The sequence below is a fragment of the Suncus etruscus genome, chromosome 1 (assembly GCF_024139225.1).
Source record: "Suncus etruscus isolate mSunEtr1 chromosome 1, mSunEtr1.pri.cur, whole genome shotgun sequence".
In the NCBI taxonomy this organism is placed as follows: domain Eukaryota; kingdom Metazoa; phylum Chordata; class Mammalia; order Eulipotyphla; family Soricidae; genus Suncus; species Suncus etruscus.
The window spans coordinates 186,985,536-187,013,503 of NC_064848.1; the positions used below are offsets into that span (position 1 = coordinate 186,985,536).

A 27,968-nucleotide genomic window follows, 5' to 3' on the forward strand; every position below is an offset into this window, starting at 1 on the left:
TTCTAGGATAGCACAGGCAAGCCAGACACCATACCGCTTGCACCACCACTGCAGTCTCATGGGACATCTGTCTTAAAAGAAAACAGGGCAGGGGCCGGGCGGTGGCGCTGGAGGTAAGGTGCCTGCGCTAGCCTAGGACGGACCATGGTTCGATCCCCCGGCGTCCCATATGGTCCCCCAAGAAGCCAGGAGCAACTTCTGAGCGCATAGCCAGGAGTAACCCCTGAGCATCACAGGGTGTGGCCCAAAAACCAAAAAAAAAAAGAAAAAAAAAAAAAAAAAAAAAAGAAAACAGGGCAGAGAAATAGTAAAGGTATTATGTACTTGCCTTCATGTGACTGACTTGAGTTTCATTCCCTGCACCTGAGAACCATGAGGCATGATCTCGGAGCACCGAGCCAGGAGTAAACCTCAAGTACTACTGGCTGTATCCCCACCCAAAAACAATAGGAACCACACCCGACCATACCAGAGTTGATCCAGACAGCTCTCCTTTATGCTTGGCCTTGGGGGTATAGGCCTGAATGTTTGTCACTTTCTCTTTCATGCAGACAGTGCTGGGGAAGTAGGTGTCAGAACTGCACCTACAGTGCTCAGGGGCTAAAAAGTGCTAGCATGGAATTCAAGACTGCATTCCTGCTAAATCAGAAATCTGCCACTTAAGCAATCTCCTGTTCCTTGACCCTCTGGAATTCTTGTTTTGTTTTGTTTTTTGTTTTTGTTTTTTTGTTTGTTTTTTTGTTTTTGGGCCACACCCGGCGGTGCTCAGGGGTTACTCCTGGCTGTCTGCTTCAGAAATAGCTCCTGACAGGCACAGGGGACCATATGGGACACTGGGATTTGAACCAACCACCTTTGGTCCTGGATCGGCTGCTTGCAAGGCAAACGCCGCTGTGCTATCTCTCCGGGCCCTGGAATTCTTTTTAAAGGGTGCTTTGCTGTCGTAGCCCTACAACTGTAGCCAATGACCAGGTCTCTCCCTTTCCTCATTGTTTAGCTCAGAATCTTCCTCTTCTTCTTAGCTTGATCTGTTCTCTAACTTTGTATTTGGTTCTTTTTGTGAGTCACAATCTAAGTGATTGATTCACTTTTTCAATTCAGCCTAATTAAGCCCTAACAATTGGGTGTCAACAGTGATGGCAGTTGGGAAAGAAAACAGAATCAGAAATTATGTTCATGCAGGGAGGAGAAAGGCAAATCAAATTGGAGTGTGCCTAGGGCTTATGGGCAGAGACCATATTTTATTTTATTTGGTTTGTTTTTGGTCCACTCTCTGTAGTGCTAAGGGCTTACTTCTGAGTGTGCTCAGAAATCATTCCCTAGGCATGAGAGATAGCACAGTGATAGGGCATTTGCCTTGCACATAGCAATCCAGGACAGACCTTGGTTTGAATCCCGGCATTCCATGTGGTCCCCCGTGCCTGCCGGGAGCAATTTCTGAGCACAGAGCCAGGAGTAACCCCTGAGCACCACCGGGTGTGACCCCAAAATCAAAATAAAAAAATTCACTCCCTGGTAGTGCTTGGGAAACTACTTGGGTGCCAAGGATTAAACAAGTGTTGGCCATGTGCAGGGCAATACTAATGCTCTGGCTCAAGAGACCATATTTTAGAGCAAAAAATGAGAAAACAGGGCAGGAGATATGGTGCAAAAGTTCAGGTGCTTGACTTGCTCAGTGACTTCTGAGTACTGCTGGACATAGCCTCTGCCCCAATGGGGGGAATAGGGCTAGATAGAGCACTTGTCATACATGTATGAGCCCCTGGATTTGATTCTTGGCACTCCATGGGACCCCTTGTACCAAGTGGAGACTAGAATGGCCCAAAAGTAAACAAAATACTTGGGGGCAATGACTTAGCCTTAAATCATCATACGTTTATTATAGGTTACCATGTTCATTGTACCATATCCTATGAAAATGAAAAAAAATCTCTTCTTTTTATGATCAGAAGAGGTAATAATAGGCAATAAGCAAGTTTCAGATAAAATATTAAGATGATTCCACTGTATATTAGTATGACCATTTGTAAGCATTATGAGACTGTCAGTGATACAAAAACTTTGATTCAAGGATTTGCACAAATCCTCCAGTCAGCCATTTCAGTCCTAGATATATTTAGATTTATCTACACAAGTATAGAAGCGTGTAAATACAAACTATTTATGGCAACATTATTCATCATTTTCTATAGTCAAGAGAAACAGCTAAATATTCAGCAACAGAATGTAAGTCATTTTAATTGAGGAAAATTACACAATTACAATGGAACACTAGACAGAAATTTTAGGAATGGGGTGAATTTGTGATTTGTGGAGATAAGAAAACCTTGACAATATTTGTGGTAGGAACAAGGTGCAAGGCCAGATGTGACTGGTTCCATCTCCAGCACTACTCTGGTTAGACCTGAGCCAGAAATAGCCCCTGAGCCTACCTGATAAAGCCCAACACCCCACCACTACCAGAAAATAAAAGGGAGGGAAGAAAGAAAAAAGAAAAAAATCAGCAAGGTAGAGATCAGCATGTGTGTGAGCCACTATATTAAAAATAATTGAAAACACATAGAATGAGTTGAACATGTATGTGGCTCTGTGTTAAAGTACATACAGTACATACCAGGCTTCATACAAGAGAAAGAGAGAAGTGAGGGAAATGGAAAAGAAACTTTCCCAGCATGCACCATGCCTATCCCAAAAGCTCTGCTGTCTGGAATTCAGGCACAGTAAGAGTGTGGGATCTGGGAGCCAGAGAGATAGCATAATGGTAGGGCATTTGCCTTGCAAGCAACCGATCCAGGACAGATGGTGGTTAAAATCCCGGCATCCCATATGGTCCCCCATGCCTGTCAGGAGCGATTTCTGAGTGCAGAGCCAGGAGTAACCCTGAGTGCCACCGGGTGTGACCCCAAAACCAAAAAAAAAAAAAACCAAAACAAACAAACAAACAAAAAACCAAGAGTGTGGGATCTCACTATGGCACACAGCTGGGTATGTGAGCACAACTGGAGTGTGCAACCTCAAGTGAGCATTTCAGTTAAGGATGTGTGAGGATGGAGGCAAGAAGTGTGAAGCCTGGAGAGTCTGTACATGGAAACAATGTTTGAGCCCCACAGAGCACGGTGGCTGGGTGCAAGAGCATCGCTGCCAGAGGTGCAACCCCAGGAGAGCATTTCCATCACTTCTGAGCTTCTTAGACCCCCAGGTCACTGCAAGCTCAGAAGGAAAGGGGGGAAAAGTAAAAATGGCAAAATGGGGCACTGCCTTTGGGGTGTTAGGGATGTGAGAGTGACTTATTCTTGTTCTTTTATTTATTTATTTAGTGGGGGTTTAGGGTCACACCCGGTGTTCAGGGGTTACTCCTGGCTCTGCACTCAGAAGTCACTCCTGGCAGTATCAGGGGACCATATGGGATGCCAGGATTCAAACCACGGTCCATCTTGTGTTGGCCACATGCAAGGCAAACGCCTTACCACTGTGCCTTCGCTTCAGCCCTTCTTTTATTTATTTATTTTTGTTTGTTTGTTTTCATTTGTTTGTGTTTGGGCCACACCCATTGATGCTCAGTTTGCTGCTGGCTTGGGGGGACCATATAGGATGCCAGGGGATCTAACTGCAGTTCGTCCTAGGCTAGCACTTGCAAGGCAGACTCCTTACCTCTAGCAACACCACTCTGGCCCCTCTTTTATTTATTTATCTTTTAAAGACTATTTTGGGGGGGCTGATTTGGTCACAATCAGCAGCGCTCACAGATTACTCCTGGCTCTGAGCTCAGAAATCGCTCCTGGCAGGCTCAGGGGACCATATGGGATGCTAGGAATCCAAATGGAGTCCATCCTGGGTTGGCCACGTGCAAGACAAATGCCCTATCACTGTGTTATCACTCCAATCCTCTTGTTCTTTTAATATTTGTGTCATCTGGGGCCAGAGAGATAGTACAGTGGATAGGGCTCTTGGTTTGTACACACCCAACAGAGATTCTATCCTTGGAAACTCATATGATCACATGATCCCCATGTGCTCAATGATTCCTGAGTACAGAGCCAGGAGTAACCTCCAAGCACAACCAGTTGTAGCCTTCAAAGCAAAACAAAACAAAACAAAAATCTATTTGCATTATCTGTATTTAAAACAAATCATCAGAGGCTAAAGCGATAGCACAGTGGGTAGAGCATTTGTTTTCCTTTGTAAGCAACAGACCCGGGTTTGATTCCCAACATCCCATATGGTCTCATGAGCCTGCCAGAAATGATTTCTGAGTGCAGAGCCAGGAGTTACCTTTGATCTATGCAGGTTTGTGGACAAAAAAAAAAAAAAAATTATCAGGATCGAAAGAGAGTATAATGGATAGGGTGTTAATTTACAATTTGTTTTACCCAAAACAGAACTGGCTTCCTATCCCTTCCCCCTTTACATGTCAAAGACCTTGACATGTAAGGTCTAGTTCAAGATAACTATTTTATAGCATTTTATCTACTACTCTCTTCATCTCCCCCAGTTGTGGATTGAAGGTTTTAATAAAGAACTGCTGGTTTTGACAGGCAGAAGCTCCACTAAAAAGTTGGAAACTCCCCCAATCGCACGTGTTTCACCCTCTTCAGCTTGGCCTGGTTTATTTCTACACAGTGGACCCTGCTCTAGATCCAATTTCCTGGGCTTGGAGCCCCACAGTAGGGCAATAGTCTTACAAGTGGCTGATCGAGATTCCATCCCTGGCACTCCAAAAGACCTCTTGAATCTGACAGGAGCAGGACTGATCTCTGAGTTTAGAACCAAGAGTAATCCTGATCATCACTGGTGTAGCCCCCCCCCCCAAATAAAACAAACAAATCCCCAAATCATTAGGATCCAAATAGATAGTAGTGGGGTTAAAGCACTTGCCTTGCAAGTGACCAAGCCTAATTTGATCCTCAACACCGCCAGGAGTGATTTCTTAGCTCAAATTCAGTAGTAAAGGGCCTGAATAGTATAGTACAATGGGTAAGGCACTTGCTTTGCAAGCAGTAAGCACAGGTTCGATACTTGGCACTCCATATTGTTCTCTGAGCAAAGCTGACAGTGATTCCTGTGTGCAGAGCTAGAAATAACTTCTTAACACCACTGGGTGTGGCACAAAAACAAACAACAATAAAAAAAAAACCATTAGTAAAGGGCCAGAGATATAGTACAGTGGGAAAGGCAATTGCATTGCATGACTCAGGTTAGATTCCTGAACTCCATGGGTCCTTCCAAGCATTACCAACAGTAATTCCTAAGTGCAGAGTCAGTAGTGACTTGAGATGTGGTCCAATCCCTCAAAACAAAACAAATAAAACAGGAGTAAGCCCTGAGCACCTCTAACTATAATTAACAGACAAAAAGAAAAGAAAAATAGGTGCTGGAGAGATAGCAGTGGGTAGGGAGTTAACGTTGCACACAACTGACCCAGGTTAGACCTCAGGCATTCCATATGGTCCCCTGAGACTGCCATGAGCAATTTCTGAGCACAGAGTAACCCTTGAGAACTGGCTGGTGTAATTCAAAAATCAAAAAAAAAATTTTTTGGGGGGGGGGGAGTTGGGGATCATACCTAGTAGTGCTTGGGACTTACTCCTGGAGGGCTTGAAGGCATTATGGGATGTTGAAGATTGAACCCAGGTTGGCTGCATGCAAGGCAAATGCCCTACTGGCTGAACTATTGATATGGCCTTATATATATTGGCTTTGGGGACACATCAGGCATTACTCCTGGCTTTGAGCTCAGAAGTCTCTCCTGGCAGGCTCAGGGAACCATATGGGATACTGGGAATTGAACCCGGGTCCATCCCCAGTTAGCTGCTTGCAAGGCAAATGCCCAACCACTGTGCTTTCACTCCAGCCCTCCAAAAAATTTTTTTTTCAAGAAAAAATACAAAAGTAACACTTTCATGTGGTCCCAAGCGTTGGTTGGGATGAATCCCAGTGGAGAGAAACTATGGGTACGCAAAGAAAATGTGCTCAGAGAAGGAGGCACTATTGTATCTGATGGTCAGACAAAGACTTTTGAAGAAAATGACTTTTGAACTGGAAACCTGCATGACTAGGAGCTCATACCTGGGAGCAGATTGCTCTAGATGGAGGGAACAGCCTGAAAGGCCTGAAAGCAGGAACTGGCTTGACCTCTTTAGAAAACAGACCAGCCTGATAGTGGGCTTGCTGCAGACTCAGAGAACAGACTCTTGATCTCAGATTGGAGTGGCTGAGTCAGGGGTCTTATGAAGCCAGGTGTGTGTGTGTGTGTGATCTGCTTAGTGTCTCAGACATTGACTTTGGCTATTCAGAAGATGGTGGGAGGAGTAGACAAGTAGACAATAGAAATAGAGAACCAAAGGGTCACGCTTTAGCACAGAGGAGAGCTTATAGATTTAACGTTTGTTGTGAAGGTGGGAAAATAGATACACAGGAATAAAAGCCAATTGAATTTTTTTTTATTATTTTGTGGGTGGTGAGAGATTTAGGGCCACACCTAGAGGGGCTGACAGTTGCTCTGTGTTTGGTGGCTGGTCCTAGTGGTTCTGCAGCGACCATGTAGTATTGAGATCAAACCCAAATCTCCTGCATGCCAAAGCCATGGGTTGCTTGGGTTGTTCGTAGCTCTGTACATGGAGGTCACTCCTACTGGAGCTTGGGATTCAAACTGGAAATCAAACTTAAGTTGGTTCAATATTGTGTGTCAGGCCTGATGATGGATTCTTGATGAAATGATCTGAAATGGGATTTTCCTTCTAGATTAGGGTTTTCTTTTTTTTGGGGGAGGTGTACATTGGGCAATGCTCAGGGGTTACCCTTGGCTCTACACTCAAGAATCACTCCTGACGGGCTCAGGGGACCATATGGGATAACAGAGATTGAACCCAGATTGATTTTGGGTCAGCCCCATGCAAGGCGAGAGCCCTATGGGCCATGCTATCACTCTGGTCCAAGATCAGGGTTTTCTATTCTACAGCCTTATATTTCCTAGCTAATCTCCTCTTCTCTAGAGGCAAGAATCCTATTCACATCCTAGATCTGTATCATTTCCAGCTGCAGGCAGGGTGGCCAGGGTGGTCCTGAAAGACTGGGCAAGGGGGCAGAGACCTCTCTGCATTAAGGAGACTGCAAAGGAGTCATTCAATAGGGCTTTCAAGGGCTGTGGGAGGTGGGCCAGAGGGGTCATGACCCTTGCCAAATCTGAAATCACTGTGACCAGAATCTATTGAGTCTCACGCTCATGTTTCTGATGGCCAAGGATGTCCCTTAAGGCACACAGCACAGTAAGTGTGTGAGGAAAGGCCCCCAGAGAAACTCAGGGTTCCGCTGCCCAAACCCACCAAAGTCCAGGTGCAGGAAGTCTAGACTGCATCTCACATACCAGGATGGAAACCAACTGCACTTTGTGTATGCATATTAGAGTCAGGGAAGGCTGAGCTTAGGAACACCATACACACATCCATATACATCATACACCACACATATACTACACACAACACACACGAGAAACATACCAAGCACTCCATACATCTACCATGTATTGCACACACACACACACACACACACACACACACACACACACACACACACACACACCAGTCTCTGACTGGTCAATGATTGACTAGCTCTTCACAGGCTGTTGACTCCAGCCCCCAGCCAGCTGACCCTCAGAGGTCACTTCCCCAAACCAAGAGTCCCCATCCTCCTGAGGGCCAGGGGCCCCCTCCATCCCTACGGTTTCCTGCCCCCAAGCCCTTCCACTGTGGATCCGGGCCTCTGCCCTGGCGCCTCCTAGTCCTGCTCCCGCAGCCCCCAGCCCGCACATTCCTGGGCTTCTGCAACACCTCCCAGCCAGCCAGGCTTCCCTCAGCCTCAACCCTCCCTTCCTCTCTTCTCTCCCCCTCCTGCCAGGCCCTCCACAGGGCCCACCCCTGCCCCCTTTCCGCTGCTCTTGTCAAACACCAGACAAGGTTTTCCCCTTCCTTCCCGGCTCTGAAAGGGCCCTTTCTCTGGGGCAGCCTCGCCCCCTGAGCCTCCTGCCCTGGGGTGTGAGTTCTCACCCCAGCTCGGCCCGCCCACTCCCAGCTGGCTCCGCCCCTCGAGGCAGTGCCTCGCTGGGCCAGTGGCCTTGTTTCCTTCTGGCTCTTAGATCTGGGGAGCCAGGACTGGCAGGTGGGACCTTTGCAGAAGGAGGGAATAGTAATATGACCAGAATTTCTTCAGGGGTCCCCGGCTGTTTCCTGTATGTGTGTAGTGGATCCTTCAAGTTCCCTGGGGTTCATTTTAGTCTTAGAGGCTCTTGGCTGGTATTAAACCTCCCAGCTCAGAGTCTGTACTCCTTTACTACAGGACGGAGGGAAGGGGTTCAAGCTCACGCACCCCAGGTATCAGTGAGGTGAGGAAAGCGACCCCAGGACACAGTGGCATAGAATCGGGGTCCACTAAAGGATGAGCCCCTCATTTCTCAGCAGCTTTAATGGCCAGAAAAAGCCTCCTACAGCACAGACAAAAAATCTGGGGGAGAAGGAACATCTCTAATACTGACCATAAAGCCTGAGGGTCTCTTTGCAGGCAAAGGATGTCCTCCCAGGAGTGGCCAAGTAGGGACTGTGAAAGGAGGTCAGTACCCCTTCTTTGTCCCCCTGCACACACTCTGACACTCTGGAAGGGCTTGGAACGGTGGTCCTGGGCTTTGGGATGGCTGCAGAGTGAGGAGAGAGGCCAGTTTGGCTGGTTGGTAAATTTTTCCTTTATAACTTCCCTACTGTCTGGAACTATCCTGGGAAAATTGGTTAATAGCTGGAGAGATAGCATGGAGGTAGGGCATTTGCCTTGCATGCAAAAGGATGGTGGTTCGAATCCCAGCATCCCATATGGTCCCTCGAGCCTGCCAGGAGTGATTTCTGAGCGTAGAGCCAGGAGTGACCCCTGAGCGCTGCCAGGTGTGACCCAACATAAAAAAAAGGAGGAAAATTGGAAAAAAATAAAAGAAAATTGGTTAATAGTTTGAGCCTCGGGGCTGGGCAGTGGCGCTAAAGGTAAGGTGCCTGCCTTGCCTGCGCTAGACTTGGACGGACCGCGGTTCGATCCCCCGGTGTCCCATATGGTCCCCCAAGCCAGGAGCAACTTCTGAGCATATAGCCAGGAGTAACCCCTGAGCATTACCGGGTGTGGCCCAAAAAAAAATAGTTTGAGCCTCATCTTCCTCAAACCTCATTATGACTTTTAGAAGAGGCACACTGGCTGTGCTCAGGGCTTATTCCCGGCAGTCTAGAGGGATCATTTGTGTGCCTGGAATCTAACGTAGGACAGCAGCAGCCATGAGCAAGGTAAATGCCTTCCCCACTGTTCTATCTATCCATCTTACCCCAAAGTAAATGAGTGAGTGACCTCCAACAAGCACTATAGTCAGGATGCGCAGAGTACTGTCCTTAGAGGGTCACTCTTAGCTTGAAGTGGCTTATGCCATTGGAACCCACATGCAAACACTAGAGCGAGCATAGATGGGGGCTGTGCGGAGCCAACAACCGAATATATGATCCCTTCTCCTCCTCACTCTACCCCATCATCTCAACAACAGAAAAAAATGGAAAGTAGAAGTTTGTCATAATTTCCCAAATTTCAAAAGTTTCTGCTGGCCCCCTATGGGGGTCACAAAATCTGACACCATTTACTGGTCTGTTCCTGTGTGCCAAGTACTGTGCTCAGTGCCTCAGGACAGATATAATCTGCAGGTGAGCAAACAGACCAGGGAAGCCACTTGCTCCTTGTGACACAGCTAATACATAGTCAAGATTCGAACCCAGGGGCTGGACTCATGAGTCAAAGGCCTAGAGCTCACACATGCTTGGCTTCTTTCTCTGGTACTGCATGGTCTGTGAACCCAGATCCTATGAATTTACAATGTCCTGCTCTCAACCCCCTTGGGAGAAAGTAAAGTACCTGCCCAGATACAACCTGCAGATTATAATCAAGGAGTAGTAGTGCATTACTCTCTGTTCCCATAGCTCCTCTGCTCTCTTCTTGATCAGTGCAGGAGTGGGCTTGGTTTGGGCATTGAAGCCCTCACCAATTTCACAAAATAACAAAGATGATGTTGGGATTGGAAATATAGTACAGTGGGTGAGGAGCTTGCTTTGCATGTGACTGATTTGTGGTTAAGTTTCTGGCATTGTATAGTCCCTTGAGCACTACCAGGAGTAATACCTGAGTATAGAGTCAGGAGAAATCCCTGAGTATCGCAGCTATGGCCACCAAACTAAACCAAAACAAAACAAAACAAAAGCCAGAGACCAGGGCCCGGAGAGATAGCACAGCGGTATTTGCCTTGCAAGCAGCCGATCCAGGACCTAAGGTGGTTGGTTTGAATCCCGGTGTCCCATATGGTTCCCCGTGCCTGTCAGGAGCTATTTCTGAGCAGATAGCCAGGAGTAACCCCTGAGCAACGCCGGGTGTGGCCCAAAAACCAAAAAACAAACAAACAAACTAGAGACCAGAGTGATAGCAGAGTGGGTAGAGCATTTGCCTTGCATGCCGCCTGGCCGACATCCCACATGGTCCCCCCAGCCTGCCAAGAATGATTTCTGAGCACAGAACTTAGAAACTCCTGTAACTCCCCAAAACAAAAAACACAAACAAACAAAAACCTAAAAAGCAAGGATGTCCAGTTAAAGTTGACTTTCAGATAGTAATTACTGATGTGTTTATACAAGTTCAGAACAAGCAAAATCACCTTCAAAAATATGTCTGGCTTCCCCCAACCCCCCTGCCACTTAAATACGGGGTCGGGGGCACCAAGTGTGAATGCAGGAATTGAACCAGCCAACAACAACAACAAAACAAACAAAAAAAAAAACTAGGGAATGAGATAAGAAAATTTGAAAGAATGGATCAGTAAGTTGCCCGTTAAATTAAAAAAAAATGCGAGTATTCTTGCAGGGATTTTGGGATATGAAGGGGTAGGGTGGGGGCGCTGGATTGTTAGACCCTCTTTTTTGGGGGGCACACCCGGCGTTGCTCAGGGGTTACTCCTGGCTGTCTGCTCAGAAATAGCTCCTGGCAGGCACGGGGGACCATATGGGACACCGGGATTCAAACCAACCACTTTTGGTCCTGGATCGGCCGCTTGCAAGGCAAACACCGCTGTGCTATCTCTCCGGGCCCAAGACCCTCTTAAAGTCCCTTAAAGTTAGAGATGTAGATGAGAGCTGGAGTCCTGGGTTCTACCGGTACCATCCCCAAACACACACACACACACACACACACACACACACACACACACACACACACACACACCCCTTTCAGACTGGAAAAGGCAGATTTGAAAAGATTTGAAAAGATCTGCCAGGCCGTGTTGTGTCGTCAGCCACAGGCTTTTTTTGTTTGTTTGTTTGTTTTTGTTTTTGTTTTTGTTTTTGGGCTACACCCGGCGGTGCTCAGGCGTTACTCCTGGCTGTCTGCTCAGAAATAGCTCCTGGCAGGCACGGGGGACCATATGGGACACCAGGATTCGAACCAACCACCTTTGGTCCTGGATCAGCTGCTTGCAAAGAAAACGCCACTGTGCTATCTCTCCGGGTCCAAAGTTTTAGTGTTCTGGAGAAGCGATTTCTCTTTTTTATTTATTTTATTTTTGGGTGGCCACACCGGGTGACACTCAGGGGTTCCACCTGACTCAATGCACTCAGAAATCGCTCCTGGCTTGGGGAGGACCATATGGGACACCTGGGGAATCGAACCGCGGTCTGTCCTAGGCTAGCTCGTGCAAGGCAGAAGTCTTAACCCTTGCGCCACCGCTCCGCCCCTCCCTTTTTTTTTTTTAAAAAAAAGCACGGAGCCTGCTTCTAGACTAGTGTATCAGAATTCCTTGCGGCTGCGGTGGGAAAAAAAATCCTCCTTTGACGTTAAACCCAACCGACGCGTGATGGAGTTGGATGCCAAGTAGGATGTCAAGTGGCCAGGAATGTAAAAAAAAAAAAAAAACTTTACCAAAAATAAATAAATAAATAAAATCCCTACAGTAGCCAGAGCGAAAGTCAGCTACGCCAGGGCCGGCCAGGGTTTGCATGAGCATCCCGGGCTGGCTCGGCAGGGCTTCTCCCGGGAAGCGGGCGCGAAGGGCGGGCGAGAGCGCGCGGGGCGGGACGCACCCAGGCCTGCGCGCAGGGGGAGAAAGTGAGGCCGGGACTTGCCACTCCCCGGGACTCGCTGGAATGTGGTTGGAGGGGGTGGGGGGGTGAGCCGGGCGCGCGCCTGCTCCCGATCGCTGGAGGAGAAGGAGGTGGAGGCGGAGGGCTGCCTTGAAGAAGTCAAGAATGAAGTCGGGGAGCTGAGTTTTCTCTCCCCCCGACGCCCGAGAGCCCAGCCGAGCAGAGCGCACCCCGTCTCCTGCCCTCCCGTCCCCTCGCAGCGGGGTCCCGCCGGAGCCATGGGGCCCGAGCCGCAGTGAGCACCACCATGGAGCTGCTGGCGGCCTGGTGCCTCTGGGGGCTCCTGCTGGCCCTGCTGCCCCCCGGCGTCGTGGGCACCCAAGGTGGGTCTGGTGGTGGTGATGGTGTGGTGGAGGGTTGGGGGGGGTCTTGGGGAGGCGGCGGCGGAGTTGCAGCCAGGGACCCGGTGCCCGGCGCCAGCCTCTTGCTCGCGGGACTGCGGGGGCCGTGCCGGCGTCTGGACTCCCCAAGTTTCGCTCGGAGCAGCCGGCCCGCCTTGGGCAAGCTCGGTGTCTGGTGTGTGTGTGTGTGTGTGTGTGTGTGTGTGTGTGTGTGTGTGTGTGTGTGTGTGTGTGTGTGTGTGTGTGTGTGTGTGCAGTTGTTCCCCCTACCCCAGGGTGCGGGGATCCCATCCGCAGAGGCGCTTTTGCGGGGCTCAGTGTCTGCTGCTCTCGGAACTTGTCAAAAAAAGTTCTTGTAACTGATGAGAAAGTTTTCTCTAGGAGAAGTGTGTGTTTGTGTTACGATGTGAGGGCGTATCTCGTGGAGTTGTGAGTCCAAGGGTGTGTTTGTGTTTGTGTGTGTGCGGTGTGGGGCACACAGGACTGCGGAGTCTGCGCCTTTTCTCCGGCTGGAGCCCCCCACCCACTCCGCCCCCAAAACTTTCTCAAAGCTTTTCAACAGTTGGCAGCCTTTGCCTCCAAGACTGGACTGGATTGGATTCCTCCCGCGGGTCCCTTCTACCCGCATCGCCCCTCTCCTTCCTCCTCTCTTGGGTTTCGTTGCTCCAGTTTCGGTCGGGGTGGGAGATGGGGGTGCAGTTAGGGGCTCGGAGAGGGTGGCCCAAGCCCCCGGAGCAGGGAATCGTTTGTTTTGAAGGAGTTTCTGTAGCGCCCGCGCAGGCCTGCTGCTTTGTGACTTCCCGGTCTGGGCTGCCGCCAGAGAGTGGGTGGGTGGCTGGGGGGTTCGGGGCTGGTGCAGAAAGTTCGAGTTTCCAGTTGAAGACTTTTGGGCCGTTGGGAACTAAGAAATCAGAGGCAGTGGGGGCTCGGCAGAGGCTGGCGCTTCTATTCTCCTCCTTCCTTGCCTCTCGGAGCCACTGTGTGTGTGTGGAATTGTTGGATATAGCTTGGCTAGGGCATTCCCGCTGGTGAATTCGGGTGTGCGCATCCTAGCTGGAACCCCAGGAAACTAGGCTGGACTAATCAGCTTTGAACAATGGGGGAATCCGGCTCTGGGGTGGGGGAGGACAGATGAGAGTGTGTAGAATAGTGGGTGGTCTCGCAGCTTGAGCAACCGTGATCCAGTGCCCTGACTGCAGGATTGTGTGTATGCCAGGTTGTGTGTGTGTGTGTGTGCACGGTTGTGTGACCGTGCGGGGTTATGCTTATGGGCTGTGTGCAGCGTTGGGTCTGTGTAGGGTTGGGTATTGGGTTTGTGTGTATTCAGGATTGTGTGCATGCATGGTTGTGGGTATGCAGGCGTGTCTGTAGGCAGGGTTCTGTATGTGTGCGATGGTGCGCATGCAGGGTTTTGTGTGCATTCAGGATTGTGTGTATGCAGAGTTGTAGATGTGTGCAGGCTTGTCTGTACTTAGGGTTCTGTGTGTATGATTGTGTGCGTGCAGGGTTTTGTGCGCACTCAGGATGTTGTGTGGGTACGGGATCATGTGTATACACGGTTGTGTGCGTGTAGGGCTGTTTGTATGCAGGCTGCGTGCAGCATGTGCTTTGTGTTTGTCCCTGGACTCGGTTGCCACTCAGCAGCCTCTGCTGACTCGGGGACTGGACTGAACTCTGCCCTCGCTCTGAGGAACTCCCTCAAGGTGCTGGGCCAGCTCTGCTAGAAACAGGGAGGTGGCCCCACGCCTTCCCTCCCAGGGAGGCTCCTCTTTCCCTCCTGGGTTCCCAGGCGACTTTCTTCACCCTTGACCTCCTGACGAGAAGGGCGAGGCCAACCCAGGCTACCCCTGGCCTTACCTGAGCCTGGACCTGGAGCAGGTGGAGACAGGCTGAGTGGGATCTGAGGGGCTGGTGTGTGCCCTCCCTGGGACTTCTTAATGCTGGGTGCAGAGAGACAGGGAAGGGCTGTGTGTGTTGTGCAGGGGATGGTAAACAAAGTTTGCAGTTCCTGGCTGCCTCTAAACCACCCCCCCCCCCACACACACACCCCTGCACTGACCCTTGCAGAAGATCCCAGGGCTTAAGGTTGGTGCAGGAGTGGGGCTGGGGTGGGAGGAGTTTGCCTTGACTCCTCTGAGGTCAGAGTTTTAGAAAGTGCTGCAAACACTTTTTATCTGGAAGAACTCTTGTTTCAGCTCCCCCTCTGATGTTTTCAAGAGCCTCCTTCCTTCTTTTAGGGGAAGCAACCTTATTTTAATATTCCCAGGGGGAAAAGGGGGGAAGAAAGATGGGATCCAATGTAAAGAAAAAGATATTAGCGTTCCAAAGTCAGAAACACAAAGCCTTTGTTCTTTTCTCTGAGTTTGCACTGACCCAGATGTCTGGAGTGGGGGTGGTGGTAGTAGTGATGGTGGTGGGGTGGTGAAGAGGTGTCACTCTCAGCAGTGCTTGGGATGCAGCAGATCCATCCTGGGGCCCCAGCACAAAGAGCCTGAGCACCAGCCTTTTTTTGCATTCTGTTCCTTTAATAGGTGCAGAGGTGAGAACACTAAACTTGAGAGAAGTGAAGCAGTTCGTTCAAGGCTTGCCACAGACCCAGCAATGCTGGGCAGTTTGAACCTCTAATGAGGAAGCACTAGAAGTTGACCAAAGGAGCAGAGAAGAGAACAAGTCTTACTCTCAGAGGAGAAATCAAATGAGAATTCAAGGAGCGGATGAATCTAAAAGCAGTTCAGGAACATGGCAAGGCTTTGTAAACAAAGCTGGGACCATACAAACATTACTTACAAACACCCTCTCCTTGGCCCAGGAAGAAGAGTCCAGCAAAAGATAGAGGTATTGGGCCCGGCGTGGTGGTGCTAGAGATAAGGTGTCTGCCTTGTGAGCGCTAGCCTAGGACAGACCGAGTAGTTCGATCCCCCGGCGTCCCATATGGTCCACCAAGCCAGGAGCGACTTCTGAGCGCATAGTCAGGAGTAACCCCTGAGCGTCACCAGTTGTGGCCAAAAAACCCAAAAAAACAAACAAACAAAAAAAGATAGAGGTATTACCCCAAAAGGGCTTCTATCAGGTCAAAGTTCATGGGGGGATCTTTCCAGATTGTCCCGGATCATCTTTCCATCCACAGGGTGGAGTTAAGTGTCACCAGAAAGAAGGGTGTGGGGAGAGGAGGTCTTCTTTCTTCTCCAGCAAGAGAGCAGGGAGCTGGGGCCTCTGTGGGGTTCCTCTCCTGACTGAATTCCCTTAGTCCCTGCAGGGCCATCCAGGCCACGTCTCTCCTCTTCTGGGGGTCCCCCAGACTTTCAGGAGACCCACAGGGTGAGAAATCTTGCTGACATTAAGCTGGGAGAATCACCAGTAGGGATGAAGAGGTTGGTATGGGGCTCAAGCCATTGGGCTGACCATGGAACAATCTGGAAAGAGGCTGGGCCCAAGGAAATGGTGTTTGTAACTAATGTTTGTGTGGTCCCAGCTCTGTTTACAAAGGCTTGCCATGTTCCTGAACTGCTTTTAGATTCATCTGCTCCTTGAATTCTCATTTGATTTCTCCTCTGAGAGTAAGACTTATTCTCTTCTCTATTTCTCGGGCCCTGGTACAGGTGAGTGAATATTCATGGAGGGTCTAGACTCTAGAGTCTCAGGCAAACACTGGCTGTGATAAAACTGATTTGGCCCCTGCCCTAGAGGTCTAGAAATCCCACACTATTTCCTAGTGAGTGGTCTGGTTGGGATTGTGGTATCAGGATGCTGGGTACAGACCCTGGTTTGAGACAACAGGAATGTGTGGTGGGAGAGACCAGAACAGACTGGGCCCTGGTGCGGGAAGGTGATATTGGAGGATGCAGGTAGTTTCGCTGGCAGTGTTCCTGGGAACCAAAGGAAGGATGAGCTTTCATGTGGGTGTGAGGAAGGAGCCCACTTAAGAAAATCCAGAGTTGGGGGCCGGAGAGATTGCATGGAGATAAGGTGTTTGCCTTTTATGCAGAAGGTCATCGGTTTGAATCCTGGCATCCCATATGGTCCCCCGAGCCTGCCAGGAACGATTTCTGAGTGTGAAGCCAGGAGTAACCCCTGAGTGCTGCTGGGTGTGACCCAAAAACCAAAAAAAAAAAAAAAATCCAGAGTTGGCAATAAACCCTGGTTATGAGGATTCAGTCCATTCATCTATCCTCCCCCCCTCCCCCCACCCACCCATCTATCCATCCATCCATCCATCCATCCATTCATTCATTCATTCATCCATCCATCCATTTGTCCTTCATTCATCATCCATCATTGATTCATCCATCCATCCATCATCTATCAATTCAACCATCTATTCATCTGTCCATCCATCCATCTATTCATCTTCCCATCTAATCACCCACCCATCCATCTATCCATGCATCGATTCATCTGGTCATCCATCTTCACACCCACCCACCCATCCCTTCATCCATCCATTTGTCCTTCCATTCATCATCCATCCATCCTTCCATTCATCCATCCATTTATCCATCCATTAGTCCATTTGTATGTTCAACCATAAGTTTACCCATTTATCCAGCTGTGTCCACCCACCCCTCACCATATGCTCATTGTGTGCCCTACCCTGTGGCAGGGCTGTTTCTGCCTCTGTGGCCCCTGGGAGCTGGAGTTTGGGGCTCCTGAGGGGCATATGCTTTAGAGACAAAGAGCTCCTCAGTGTGGAATAGAACTTTTCTATTGCCCAAGAGAATCAGTGGGGGCGGGGAATCTGGAGAGAGAATGAGAGATGTGAAATGGGAAGGAGCTGGGGGGGGGGGGGTCATGGGAAGGAGGGGGTATAAGAAGAGTCTTGGCTTCATGTCAGGTTAATGGGGGCTGAGCCCAGAAGCTGCCTTCAGCTCTTGGGGCGTAGGTACCAATTTTACCACCTGTTGCAAACGCTTCATCTTAATCAGACTCAAATCAGGCAAACAAGTGCACTCCGGGGCTGGTGCTACCACTTTTTCTGGTCTTGCTACCCAGCCCAGCCACTCTGCCCTGCCCGGAGTCTGTCATGTTTATCAGTGGCATCAGTTGAGTTGGTGTGTTTACATTTGCAGGGAGTGTGGGGGGTGGGGAGGGCTGTTCACTGGGCTCTTAGCCTGGAGTGGGGAATGTGGGATCTGCAGTGGGATAGATTCAGCTTTAGATCCAGCCTCTGTCACGAGGGCCTTTGTGATCTGGGAGAATCTCTCCCTATCTGGCTGGTTCTTTGTAAAGGAGAACAGTTTGAGTTCCTGCCTCTGTGGCTCCATCCTGGTCTTGGGGGCTCAGAGAAGGTGTTCTGTTGATACCAGCCTCTGCTCCCTATTCCCATGGTTGTTTTCCTTGTGCCTGGTTGCCACAGCTGGTGCCCTGGGAGGTGGCGGCGGAGGGCAGCAGGGGGTAGAGACGCCCTGCCAGGCGTGGGCCAGGGCTGAGGGGTCTGGACTGGAGACAGCTGGGCCTGTGAGCAGCTGAAGCCGCTGCAGCCGGGGGAGGTCCTGGCTGCTGGGCGTTATTTTTGGGTCTGGCCTGCCACCCCCAGCTCCTATTTCTCTCTGGAGTCTGGGGTGGGTGTGGGTGGGAGGGACCCTGGGGTTCTATTTCTAGGCTCTCCCCTTCTTTACTCTTTGTGTTCTTCCTTCTCTGCCTGAGGGGTGACAAGGGAGACCACTAGGGTATTTCTGGGAACTATCAGCCAGTGGCTGCTGGTGCAGGCAGGAACCCCAGGGCTGTGCTCTCTATGTCCCCCTGGAGTTCTGCAGTCAGGGATGTCTGTTGTCACTTTATCTCCTGAAACTGAGCGGAAGCTCCACATCCTTGGAAGCTCATGGGCCCACATGTCCCCCCTAGATCCATACCTTGTCCCACGAGGTGGCAGTCAACAGGAATTCCAGGCACCTGTGGGCCTGTGGATCTGGGGTGCCCCCCCACCCTCCGGGGCAAGACGCGCCAGGTGATTCATCTTCTCACCAGAGCAGAAAAACGGGTTCAACTGGGCACTGTAATCTCCCCCCTGCTGGCAGGCACCTTGCCAGGTGCAGCTCAGGACAACCTCACCGGGGGAAGCTCACCTCGAAGACTCACTCGAGTTTGGTCTGGGGGGAGGCACTTTGGGTCTCATGAATACCCAGCTGGGGTTTGGGTGACCAGATGTGGCAGTTCATCCTTATGCCCTGTGGGTGATTGTTGGCACCAGGCTGAGACCCAATGCTGACGTAGTATGCTTGGGCAAGCACTTCATGGCATGGATTCTGCCAGCTGATTCTCTGCTGTCTTGTTGGAAGGAGGCGGCATGAGTGAGGTGCCAGCATCAGAAACTTCATAGTAGGCATTGCCTTGGCCCAGGTTCTGTACCCAGGGCCCCGAGGACTGAGCGGAGACTTACTGCTCTTTCTCTCCGCCTGGGGAAAACCCAGAAGGCCCTGCAGTGTGACCAGGCCCTCCATTGGCCCTGTAACCCAACTATGATTCCATCAGTCCTACATCCTCACTTTCTGGAATTGTGGGGGTGATATCTCTTGCCAGGAGCCGGACATGTGGGTGGTGCTGGAATGGGGTGGGGGAGAATTCCCAGAGTTTGTTTGCTCAGGGGAGAGACAGGGGCTGTTCAGAAGCATCATGATTCATGTGGGCCTCGTAGGGGATTTTTACCCCTCAGCTGAGTTGTGTGCCTTGGGGACAAAGAGACACTTTTGTTGCCCTCAGGCCTCTGTAGAGAGGGACCTTGGGCCACATAGACGCTGGCTACCATGCCCTTGTCTGTAGGGCTCCTCCTAGTGTGAATCTGCCAGGGAGCAGGGATGCTGCAGAGGGGTTGTGGAACCTGAGGTCTGTGACACTGGGGAGTGAGCGTGGAGGTGACAGCAGTAGGTTCAGCAGGTGGGTTGTTTCTGGCCGTGCCTCTGACCCCATCTTTCCTTCCCACAGTGTGCACCGGCACGGACATGAAGCTGCGGTTCCCTGCCAGCCCCGAGACCCACCTGGACATGCTTCGCCACCTCTACCGTGGCTGTCAGGTGGTACAGGGCAACCTGGAGCTCACCTACCTGCCTGCTAGTGCCAGCCTCTCCTTCCTGCAGGTGAGGCCTCTATGAAGTGCCCTGTTAGCCAGGCCCTGCTCCTAGAAGGAAGGATGGGAGCCCGGGATTTTCTCTGGTGCTTTCCTGATCAGGAAGTCCTGTCCCATGTCAAACCCTCATCTTTCTGTGACCAGCTGAGTTAGTTCCCATTAGGGCCATGTAGGCACATCATGGGACACATAGCTGTTCCTTGACCTACTCTTTTTTGCTCTCTTGCTGGGCTGATCCCCTCTGCACCTCCTTCTCCAGTCTTGGCCACTGCCCTTCTTTCACCTGAAGCAGTGGGAGGGCTGCTAGGAGAGGTGATTCTGGTCCAGTTCCAGGCCTCAGTGGGTCTCAGTTTCCCTATTTGTTTACTGGGAGCAATAGTCTTGCTTTGACAATAGCTCAGACAGATCAAGGGGGAGCCTGGGGGAAAAGTTACAACCAGGAGAAAGTGGAATCGAGCCTGTTGGATTTTGTCACTGGTGTCCTAGCCTGGGACTCCATGTGCCAATCTTGGCTGTTGGGTCATAAATGTCACTGACCTGACCTCTCTAGCCGAAGAAACTGAGATGCAGAGAGAGTAGGGCTCGTTCTCTAATTACCAAGTGCCCCTGCCATTGCCCCTCAAGTATCTCTTCCAATCATACAAGAATTTGGTGAGGCAAGGTGGGAACTTTTGGCTCCCCATTTTGTATGTGAGGGAGGAAGAGTGTTGGGGTTGGGGGTGGAGGGTGGGTGGATCCAGGCCTGCCTCGACTGCTGCCCTGCCCTCTCCCCTTCCAGGACATCCAAGAGGTGCAGGGCTACGTGCTCATCGCTCACAGCCTGGTGAGCCGGGTGCCCCTGCAGCGTCTGAGGATTGTGCGTGGCACCCAGCTTTTTGAGGAGAAATATGCTCTGGTTGTGCTGGACAATGGAAATCTGCAGGACACGGCCGCCGCTGGAGGACTTCGAGAACTGCAGCTCCGGAGCCTCACAGGTGCTCTTTGTGTCCCCTGACACCAGTTCCTGCCACTTGGGGAGCCTCGGGGAGGCATGGGGTGAATTTCAGCCGGAATTCCTCTGTGCGTGGGCATAGGGGGAAGGGGAAGGAGGGAAAACCCAGCCCCTTGCCAGCTTGCAGACTCTGATGCTTAGTATGCAGGCTGGGATTTTGTCTACTTCTCCAAAAAAGCATATGTGGAGTGAGCAACCTATGGAACTGTACCTAGTGCTGACCATGCATGTATGCCAGGTGCTCTACATGTATGAGCTCATGGTAGAGTTTTGTTATAGATTTTCTGTTTGCTGGTTTGAGGGGGGCACAGCTGGCAATGTCCCAGGACTACTTTTGGCTCCGGGCTTGGGGATGATGTGTGCCAGTGATTGAACCAGGCCTCTTGTATGCAAAATGTGTGCTCAAGTGTTGAATTCTCTCCCAGCCCCTCCTGCTACAATTTGCTAGAAAAACAGTTACTTTATTTTTCCTTTCCCAGAGAGAAACTCCTTAGTCGTAAGACCTTTACCCTTCACTGTCTCTTTCTTGCTCCAGCTCCCCTTTAGAAGGCTGGAGGAATGGAGGATCTGGGGAGGGAGAGGGAGAGGGAGAGGGAGAGGGAGAGAGAGAGAGAGAGAGAGAGAGAGAGAGAGAGAGAGAGAGAGAGAGAGAGAGAGAGAGAGAGAGAGAGAGAGAGGGAGGGAGGGAGGGAGGGAGGGAGGGAGGGAGGGAGGGAGGGAGGGAGGAAGGGAGGGAATGTGAGAAGAGGGTAATAGTCCCTTGAATACCTCTGCTTATTATTCGCCCCACAGAGATCCTGAAAGGAGGGGTCCTGATTCAGCGAAACCCCCAGCTGTGCTATCTGGACACGATTTTGTGGGAAGACATTTTCCACAAGAAGAATGAGCTGGCTCAGAAGTTGATCGACAGCAACCTCTCCCCCACATGTATGTGCCACCTCTGGCAGGATAAACCCCTGCCTCACCTTCCCTCTTGTCCTTATCCTTTCATCCTTCTGCTGATTTGGGCCACACCCGCTGTGCTCAGGGCTTACTCCTGGCTATCTGCTCAGAAGTAGCTCCTGGCAGGCACTGGGGACCACGGAGGACGCCGGGATTCGAACCAACAACCTTAGGTCCTGGGTCGGCTGCTTGCAAGGCAAACGCCACTGTGCTATCTCTCGGGCCCCAATTCTCCAGGTCCTTAGGCTCTGCCCTGTGCCCCCTAGGTGCCTCTGTTTTTGTCCGGGTCTCTCCCTTACTGTGCATCATTCTACCTTCTGATCATGGTCTCTGTTCCTCTCCTCAGGCAAATCCTGTTCTCCAGCTTGTAAAACCTCCCGATGCTGGGGAGAAAGTTCTGAGGACTGTCAGATCTGTGAGTCTCTAGGAACCCTGGATCTGGGAGGCGGGGGCAGGTGGAATAAAGATGAGGATGAGGATGGCAATCATCTCTGGGGCATGGAGTGTTTCCTAGAGGGTTATGCAGGAGAGGGTCCGGAGCGAGGGCCACCACTCAGCCTCCTGCCCTCTGCCTGACAGTGACACGCACGGTGTGCGCCAGTGGCTGTGCCCGCTGCAAAGGTCCACTGCCCACCGACTGTTGCCATGAGCAGTGTGCTGCCGGCTGCACGGGCCCCAAACACTCTGACTGCCTGGTATGTGCTTCAGGGCCCTGCTCTTCATGCTGGGGATTGGTAACCCCATCTGCCTTCTTGCCCTGCACCCCAGGGAAGCACAGCCTTGGGATCCCCCCAGTGATCTGTTCCCCTCCCCTGTCCCTACCCTCTCAGGCCTGCCTCAACTTCAACCACAGCAGCATCTGTGAGCAGCTCTGCCCCACCCTGGTCACCTACAATACGGACACCTTCGAGTCCATGCCCAACCCTGAGGGTCGATACACCTTTGGCGCCAGCTGTGTGACATCCTGTCCCTGTGAGTTCCCAGGAGAAGGGGTGTATGGGGCCTGTGGTGGGAGCCTCGCTGTGTGTTTGGGAGCACCCAGGCCAGCCTTACTTTGCTCCTTGGCATGCCCCTTACTTTGGACAGTGGTTCCATAGTCTCAGAGCAGGTGGCAGACAGAGGGACAGTTGAGGGCATAGGCTCAGGAGGCTGGTTTGAAACCTGCCTCTACACTTTAGACATGTCATGTGATTGCCTTGCTGTGCCTACATTTTCTCATATGCCAAATAGAGACAGTCATGGCTCCAACCAGACAAAGTTTTTGTTTCCAGATTCCAGAGAGAGAGAGAGAGAGAGAGAGAGAGAGAGAGAGAGAGAGAGAGAATGCATGCCTTAATGGTGGTGCTCAGTGCTTACTCCTGGTTCTGCTCTCAGGGATCACTTCTGGGGGACTTGGGGGACCATATGGGGTGCAGGGAATCAAACTCAGGTTGATAGTATGCAAGATCAACGCCCTGCCCGCTATACTATCTCTCCAGCCCATTGCAAAGTTCAAGGGGTTAGTATTTGCAAGCTCTTTGGTGGTGCCTGGCACATGCTTGGTGTCCTGAATGCTGGCATTTTCTCTCTGATATGGCTAGATGAGGGCTGTGTTAGCAGCTCTATAAGGTTCAGATGGGGCGTTAGAGACTGGTCTTAGTTGTGGGGCTTTCCTCCTCTCGTGGAAGACAGAAGCAGGGTTTTGAGTCTTGGCTGTATTGTCTCTATGATGGGTATAAAATACAAAGCTAGAATGTTTGGGTTTGGCTCCTGACTCCATCTAGAAGCACCTTGCATCATGGACATAAAAGCTCTGTGTGGTGGCTTCCTCTTTTGCAAAAGGGAACTCTCGGGCTGTCCCTCAGGGCGATAGTGAGAATGAAGTGAAGGTCAAGTTCTCAGCTTGTGGGAAATACATTTGGATTTTGGTTCGTTTCATTCTTGTTGCATTTCCTGGGCTTGGTGCCTGTGGGGTGGAAGGCAGGGCCCAGGGAGACATGATCCTCATCTTCTCAGATAATTACTTGTCTACGGATGTGGGCTCCTGTACCCTGGTTTGCCCGATGGACAGCCAGGAGGTGACAATGGAAGATGGAACCCAGCGCTGTGAGAAGTGCAGCAAGCCCTGTGCTCCAGGTATCACTGAATACTTCATCCTTGGTGCGGTCCCTGTCACCAACCTGCTGTCCCTCCTCTCCTTCAGATGCTGTAAAGATCCCATTTTTCTTTGCCCAGTGTGTCCCAGCTCCCAGCCCTCCATAGTTCTGTTCCACTAACCACCTTTACTGTGAGATTCAGGAAAGGGGACATGTGGCCAGGGGGTAGAGCTATTCACAAGACCAGGAATACGAGTTTGTGGAACTGCTCAGTCCTCATGAAAATGCTGATGCCCACTCTTCCCCACACCACCTATCTCCCTGTGCCCCACAGTGTGTTATGGCTTGGGCATGGATCACCTGCGGGAGGTGAGGGCTGTCACCAGTACCAACATCCAGATGTTTGCGGGCTGCAAGAAGATCTTCGGGAGCCTGGCATTTCTACCGGAGAGCTTTGAGGGGTAAGGTTGGTCAGGGCAAAGGCTAGCCTCATGGCCTGTGACAACATGAGGGCTATGTTCTATCCCGTAGACCCAGAAGTGGTAGCAGGGAGGGCTGGTGATAGAGATGGAGGGCAGGAATGCAAAAGTGGCAGGTGGGAGGCTGGAGTGGGCAGGCAGTGGAGTAATTATTTTGTAAATAACCATTTTTCCTTGAACATGTGCTTGGATGGAGGAGCTCAAATAAGCCAGATAAAATAAAATTCTCTTTTGAGTTCATGAGTTTTAACGTCAGAGCCCCAAACTAAAAAGAACACAGTAATGAGGGCCCGGAGAGATAGCACAGCGGTGTTTGCCTTGCAAGCAATGGATCCTGGACTTAAGATGGTTGGTTCGAATCCCAGCATCCCATACAGTCTCCCGTGCCTGCCAGGAGCTATTTCTGAGCAGATAGCCAGGAGTAACCCCTGAGCACCACCGGGTGTGGCCCAAAAGACCAAACAAACAAACAAACAAAAAGAACACAGTAATGTCCGGTGATGACAAGATAAAGAAATAGTGAGCTGACATTGCAGTGACATTCTCAACCGAAGAGAGCAACAGGCCACTGGTGTAGCCCAGAGGAGTCCCACAAAACAGTCAGCAAAAGTCTGATTAAAGATTTTTTTTTTTGTTTGGTTTTTGGGTCATACCTGGCAGCGCTCAGGGGTTACTCCTGGCTCTATGCTCAGAAATCGCTCCTGGCAGGCTTGGGGGACCATATGGGATGCCGGGATTTGAACCACTGTCCTTCTGTGTCTAAGGCAAATGCCTTACCGCTGTGCTATCTCTCCAGCACCCTGATTAGAGATTTTATTTTATTTTTTTGGGTCACACCCGGCAGTGCTCTGGAATTACTCCTGGCTTTGCACTCAGAAATCGCTCCTAGTTAGGGGGATCATATGGGATGCCGGAGATCGAACCTGGGTTCGTTCTGGGTCAGCTATGTGCAAGGCAAACGTCCTACTTCTGTGTCCCACTCTGGTCCCTGATTAGAGATACTTTATGAGAAACTCCTGAGCAGGCAATCCGCTATGGCGACAGAAATCCTAACAGGGGCTACTTCAAGATGGGGACTGGAGAAAGACTCAGGACACATCTAATGAGGGATTATTCTGATTATGGCGATGGACCCATGAGCAAATGCATTTGTCAAAACTCACCAAACTATGCATCTAAATCTGGGTTTTTAAAACATGTAAATACATCTATTTTTGTTTGTTTGTTTTTTTGTGCCACCCCCAGCAATGCTCAGGGTTTCCTCCTGCTTTTGTTTTTAGGAATCATTCCTGGGGCCAGGGTGATTGTACAGTACATAGGGCACTTGCTTTGCATGCAAAGCCAACACAGATTCTTTTTCTTTTTTGGTTGGTGTTTTGGGTCACACCAATGGTGCTCAAGAGTTGCTCCTGGCTCTGTGCTCAGAAATTATTCCTAGCAGGCTCAGGAGAACCATATGGGGTGCGGGAAATGGAACCTGGTCAGCCATGTGCCAAGAAAAATGCCCTACGTGCTGTGCTGTTGCTCCAGCCTCACCAACCCAAATTCTATTCCCAACATTCCATATGATCCCCTGAGCACTGTCAAGAGTTATTCCTGAGTTCAGAACCAGGAGTAATCCCTGAGCATAACGGGTTAAACAAAAAGAATCATTCCTGACAGGTTCAGGGTACCATTTAAGATTAAACCCTAGTTCCATAAGATTGGAACCCTAGTTGCCCACATGCAAGTCAAGAGTCTTACTGGCTGTACTATCACTCTGGGACTAACTATCTATCTATTTATTTTTGTTTTTTGGATCACACTCAGCAATACTCAGGGGTTACTCCTGGCTCTGTATTCTGAAATCTCTCCTGGCAGGTGCAGGGGACCATATGGGATGCCAGGAAACCAACCTGGGTCCATCCTGGGTTGGCTGCGTGCATGGCAAATGCCCTACCACTGTGCTATCGCTCCAGCCTTATACATCTATTTCTTAAAAATCTGTCCTATCTGGGGCCGGAGAGATAGCATGGAGGTAAGGCATTTGCCTTGCGTGCAGAAGGATGGTGGTTCGAATCCCGGCATCCCATATGGTCCCCTGAGCCTGCCAGGAGCGATTTCTGAGCTTAGAGCCAGGAGTAACCCCTGAGCGTTGCCGAGTGTGACCCAAAAACCAAAATAAAATAAAATAAAATAAATTTTGTTTTATCTGATAGCACAGAAGTAGGGCATTTGCCTTGCACATGGCTGACCCAGGATGAAGCTGGGTTCGGTCCCTGGCATCCCATATGGTCCCTGAACCAGGAGCGATTTCTGAATGCATAGCCAGGAGTAACCCCTGAGTGTCACCGGGTATGGCTCAAAAATAAACACACACACACACACACACACACACACACACACACACACAAATCTGTCCTATCTCTCCGGCCAACTGTTTTCCTTTTTTTTTAATTTTGGAACACACCCATTGTTACTCAGGTGTTATTCTTGAGTTCAGAAATCACACCTGGAAGTTGGGGGACCATATGGGATGCCAGAAATTGAACCTGGTTCAGCTGCTTGCAAGACAAGCGCACTATCTCCTGTACTATAATTGCTCTGGCTTCTGGCCAAACCATTTTCAATGTTCACTCTTAGAAATGTTTCTACCAGGGAGGGAGAAAAAAAAAAAAGATTCTACTTGTTTCAGGAAAAGGTCTGCCTGAATCATGTTTGTTGAAGTAGCATTTTCAGGTGATAGGATGCAAATGCTGTTCTGCTGGCTTCTGCTCAGGAGGACCTGGACTTTCACTCAGAAGAAAAGCATCTGGGGCTGATGGGCCAAGAGTTTAAGTCATTAAGAGATGGAGTGATGGGTGCCAGAGCAATAGCACAGTGGGCAGGGCATTTGCCTTGCACGTGGCTGACTGGGTTCATTTGGTCTTCTGAGCCTGCCAGGAGTAGTAACTTCTGAGTGCAGAGCCAGGAGTAACTCCTGAATGTCACTAGGTGTGCCCCCCCCAAAAAAAAGAAATGGTGTGCAAAGCTACTCTTGGGTCAGGTCCCCACCATCCCCCTGCCCCACTGACCCTGCTCCAAATTTTCCTTGCAGAGACTCTGCCTCCAGCCTGAGCCCTCTCCTGCCTGAACAACTCCGAGTGTTTGAGAGCTTGGAGGAAATCACAGGTCAGCTCTGCCATCTGCTTCCTGCTCTGGAAGGAGGAACTCAGGGTCTCCTTCCTGACCTCACATGCCGGCCTCCCCCTGACTTGCAGGTTACCTGTACATCTCTGCGTGGCCAGACACCCTGCCCGACCTTGGTGTTTTCCAGAATCTTCGTGTCATCCGAGGCCGAATCCTCTATGAGTGAGTTTTTGGTTCAGGGGACCTGGCCACAGGGCAGAAGAGTTCTAGGTGGGTGGCCAGGGGAGAAGGTGGGGGTAAGCTTTGGCCTGGTGGGCAATCCCAGAGCCAGGGACACAGGTCACTTTCCTGGGTATTTGCTGGGGGTGTCTGGATGCATCCAGGGTGCTTTCCCCCCACAATTGAGCCCTCCTCACCCCTCACAGTGGTGCCTACTCCCTCACTGTGCAAGGCCTGGGCATCCGCTGGCTGGGGCTGCGCTCTCTGCGAGAGTTGGGCAGTGGGATGGCCCTGGTTCACCGCAACCCTCAGCTGTGCTTCATCCACACTGTGCCCTGGGACGAGCTCTTCCGGAACGCCCACCAAACCCTGCTGCACAGTGCCAACCGACCTGTGAGCGAATGTGGTAAGATGGAGCCCAGGACTGCATGCACCCATTTGCACCATGCATGTCTGTTCTGATGCAGCAACACTGGACTAACTTGGCATGGCTTCTCATCCATCATGCTGGGTGGCCTCCCTAGGTCTTCCTTAATCTTCCCTTCCCACCCTACTCTCCCCT

General features: G+C 50.7%; 1 protein-coding gene across 1 annotated transcript in view; it reads left to right on the forward strand.

Moving 5' to 3' along the window:
- The first annotated feature begins 12,265 nt into the window (after positions 1–12,265).
- ERBB2 (erb-b2 receptor tyrosine kinase 2) overlaps positions 12,266–27,968 on the forward strand; it is a 28,158-nt gene continuing 12,455 nt past the window's right edge. Inside the window, exons 1-12 of the mRNA XM_049778949.1 lie at positions 12,266–12,514; positions 19,451–19,602; positions 20,371–20,566; positions 21,376–21,510; positions 21,872–21,940; positions 22,105–22,220; positions 22,356–22,497; positions 23,521–23,640; positions 23,935–24,061; positions 27,156–27,229; positions 27,319–27,409; positions 27,613–27,812. Of these exons, the coding sequence (XP_049634906.1) occupies positions 12,439–12,514; positions 19,451–19,602; positions 20,371–20,566; positions 21,376–21,510; positions 21,872–21,940; positions 22,105–22,220; positions 22,356–22,497; positions 23,521–23,640; positions 23,935–24,061; positions 27,156–27,229; positions 27,319–27,409; positions 27,613–27,812 (1,498 nt within the window). The 5' untranslated portion in view covers positions 12,266–12,438. The remainder of the gene's footprint in view (positions 12,515–19,450; positions 19,603–20,370; positions 20,567–21,375; positions 21,511–21,871; positions 21,941–22,104; positions 22,221–22,355; positions 22,498–23,520; positions 23,641–23,934; positions 24,062–27,155; positions 27,230–27,318; positions 27,410–27,612; positions 27,813–27,968) is intronic.